This window comes from Helianthus annuus, chromosome 16 (genome assembly GCF_002127325.2).
Source record: "Helianthus annuus cultivar XRQ/B chromosome 16, HanXRQr2.0-SUNRISE, whole genome shotgun sequence".
Lineage (NCBI taxonomy): Eukaryota > Viridiplantae > Streptophyta > Magnoliopsida > Asterales > Asteraceae > Helianthus > Helianthus annuus.
Genome location: NC_035448.2, coordinates 187,702,392 through 187,706,061, shown reverse-complemented (window position 1 = coordinate 187,706,061; position 3,670 = coordinate 187,702,392). Strand labels below are relative to the sequence as shown.

Below are 3,670 nucleotides of genomic sequence, written 5' to 3'. Positions count from 1 at the left end.
TAAAACACATAACCGAAAAAAATAACAACAAATTTAAAGTCCGTATGTAACAGCTTGGATACAATGAAAGACATCCAGATCTTACAAAAAAAGTAATTTTTTCTGTGGATTGAGAGGCATAAAGGGTGATACTTAGATTGTAAAAAAACAGTATAACACATTCCGCCAAGCCATTAAAACCACAGTTTTGATAGCATAATAACTTATTGATTTCCAACCTAACGCGACTATTTTGTTCAGCTAACATGTTGGTAAGTATGTAAATTTCTTCCTCATTAACGATTTAACAAAAAAAATCCAGAACCAAAAAATACAAAACTCGCAAAATGCTATCAACTCTAACACACAAACAAACCCAAAACCAAAATACGTGTTCATAATTAAAAACCCAGACAACGTTATTATTATCAATCAAAACGCACAAAAATGACAAAACGTTCAAACAGACAAATCACCAAGCATAAAGAAGTAAAAACCCCACAACGAAAAACCAAAACACATATGTTCAGAAAAAAAGAAAATTCTTATATAAAAAAACTCGACTACTCCAGCATCTGTTCGTCATCTGCATCTTCAGCTGTTTCTGATGTGTAAAACACATCATCCCCATCATCTGAGCTAGTTCCAGCATCTCCATCAGTATCTTCTACGTCTTCAGCACCAACATCAGCCTTCTTTGAAGTGCTTGCATCCTTTTCTTTCACATTATATTTTCCGCATGTGCGATTATTGTGACCAAATTTCTTACACTTTGAACATCGCCTACGTTTCTTCCCAGCTTGACTTATAGCTTGCTCCTTTTTAGATTTCATGTGTTTATGTGATCCACAGCCCTTAAACCTAGTACCAATAGGAACACGAATAGTCGCCGTTTCCGTAGGAGCAACACCAAGTAGTTCGGCAAACCTATTACGTCTTGACTTAGGAGGGGCGTCAAACTGAGCGTCATCAGCAACTGACATAAACTGCTTGATGTGGTCACGAAAATTACACATCTCGTCAAACTTGGATACCAACTTATTTATAACATACTCGGTTACATTACTAATCTCACGAATGCACTGGTTGACCTCAACGCTCCGATCTGGATCGCCCCCATCAGTAAGGATGGACCCGGGTGAACTATTTGGAACTGCTTCGCGAGTCCACCGCCTCAAAATATATTGTCTAGGAAACTCCCTTACATCAAGAATCCTCAAAACACAAAAAACATGACTGCACAATAGCCCAAACTGCTCAAACCTGTTACAGCTGCATTTAACTGTAACGTCCTCCTCACGTATCATGACCTGCACATGAATATAACACATTAAAAGCAACTATGTGTTACCTGATAAAAAATTAATTTAAGAAAAACACAATGTTACCTCATAAAATGCAGTTGTTGGCTGATCTAGATCCTTGACATAAAACTTGATAAAATCAGCAATATGCTCTAATCTGACGCTAGCACACCGGTGAATACCGTGTTGAATTTCCAATTGAACATCAAAAAAAATCGTTCTGGTATATGTCTCGGATGCTTGTTTCTCAAGAACAAAATCAGGATTCCATATATCGGGCGAAGTATAACGGGTATCGTGGTCGTTCTTACGGTGCTCGTGCCTTTGGGCCTCAACAGCCGTGTCGAAGTGGCTGAGAAACTCCACCAAAGTACACTTGGGATTGCAAATCTTACCAAAGAAATGGTTCTCGCTTTCGGATCGGGAAGACGTGCGCATAAGACCCGACATTTCTTCTTCACGATAATACGCTGGGATCCATGACTGACGAATCCCATATATATATACGAGCCATTCGTGGTCGGATAAGTTAAACTCATTTAATACAGCCGCCCATTCGGTCTCAAAAGCTTCAGGCAATAAAGAATCCGTCCAGACAATTGCAGACAACCTTTTCCTGAAATCGGTGTTTGCACAAATAGTTGGTCCAACCTGTGCAAGTATCAGTATCGTCAAAAATAAAACAAACTAAAACCTCAAAACACATCACATAAACATAACCATAAATAAAGAAGCCTTAAACAGAAAATACAACACCTTTGTGGTAAGTTTATCCATGATATGCCACATGCATAACCGATGCCTTGAATCAGGCCAAACATCCTCAATAGCCCTCTTCATTGCAGGGTCTTGGTCAGTAACAATTACTCGTGGTGCATATCCAAATGCGTCCTTAAACACATTAAGTAGCCAACTATATGTCTCAGCTGTTTCGGAACCAATAATAGAAGCACCAAGTGTGACATTCCGATTGTGATTGTCAATCCCAGTGAAAGGGACGAACATCATGTTATACCTAATAAAACACGAAACAAAAAAAAAAAAAAAAGCTAAGACACACATTTGACGGGTAAAGCTACTAAATATATAAGCTAAAACACAATGGGACAGAAATATATAAATCTTGTACTTACTTGTTTCGCTTGTACGTGGCATCAAAGGACACAACATCACCGAACATATAAAAATTTCTTTTCATGTCCTCATCAGCCCAGAACAGACACTTCAAGACACCTTCCTCAGTAGTTTGGTATTCACACGTAAAATTAGGTAAAACTCTTTTTTCCTAGTTAGCCGCTTGACAAGCATCTCGGCATCAAACTCACCAATAAACACATTGAGTTCTTTTTTAAAATTTTTGAAGTCACATTTGGTCGCCCCGACATTATCAAAACCACCACACAACTCCTTCATGATGTTGAATGCTCGAACCGGTCCAATATTCAAGTTGGACATCTTCTTTATCATATCCTCGTGCGAACGGGTGAGGCTTCTATTTTCCCTAAGAAAGTGGAGATCTTCTTCATGCACGAAAGCGTGGTTGTGCGCCTCTGTAAAGTAGTATATAACATACTTCTTATCATCGTTCAACTTTATTCGAAACTCCGCTTGGCAACCAGTCCTCTTTGATGGTACCCTACGTACCCATCTTTTAGGAGGCTGATCGGATAAAGTGTCAACAGGTTTAAATACTTTATGGCCCTCTTTTGAGCATACAAAATACTTATTTACTGTAACACCATGATTGGTATGCTCCGTTCCCTTCCTTACAGTCCAGCCACCCGCCTGTGCATATGCTTTGTAGAAAATGTAGGCAGCATCTACCGTGTCAAAAACCATGCCAACGACTGGAGTCATCGAGGGTGGTGAGTTTGGAGTGTATGTCTTTTTTCCCGAACTCGGAGAAACATGTTCTACGCCACGTGGTTGATAACTGGGGCCGTCTGACAAAAATACAAAAATATAAAACCAAAAAAAGGTAGAAAATTAAATGACAAACACACAAAAAGTAAGTAAAACACATGGATAAAAAAACAACACTTGGCAGGTAGTATAACACACGAGAATTAATAAAAACGAAAGACCACAAACAATAACAAAAATACACTACACCATGATAAATTAAAAACACCCGTCGGACACATACACACATGTAAAACACAGAAAACAATATTTACCTCGTGAAACTGGGTGTAAAACACATCGTAAAACGCACATGTGTATCAGACAAAAAAAAACATATTAAAACACATAAAACACATATATGAACATCTAAGTGAACATCTACAAAAACACACGTATAAATAACAAACATGCCATAATGGTAAACTACATGAGATAATTGTCTAAAACATGCCCATGAAGAACATTCTGAATTTGAATGTATT

General features: G+C 38.2%; 1 protein-coding gene across 1 annotated transcript; it reads right to left on the bottom strand.

The window, feature by feature from the left end:
• Positions 1 to 542: 542 nt before the first annotated feature.
• On the bottom strand, positions 543 to 2,481 carry LOC110920192 (protein FAR1-RELATED SEQUENCE 5-like). Its single transcript, XM_022164418.1, has 4 exons — positions 2,417 to 2,481; positions 2,040 to 2,298; positions 1,368 to 1,934; positions 543 to 1,289 (listed from the first exon to the last, which is right to left on the bottom strand). Exons 1-4 carry the CDS (start codon positions 2,479 to 2,481, stop codon positions 543 to 545), a joined length of 1,638 nt encoding a protein of 545 aa, XP_022020110.1.
• Between the last annotated feature and the right edge of the window lie 1,189 nt (positions 2,482 to 3,670).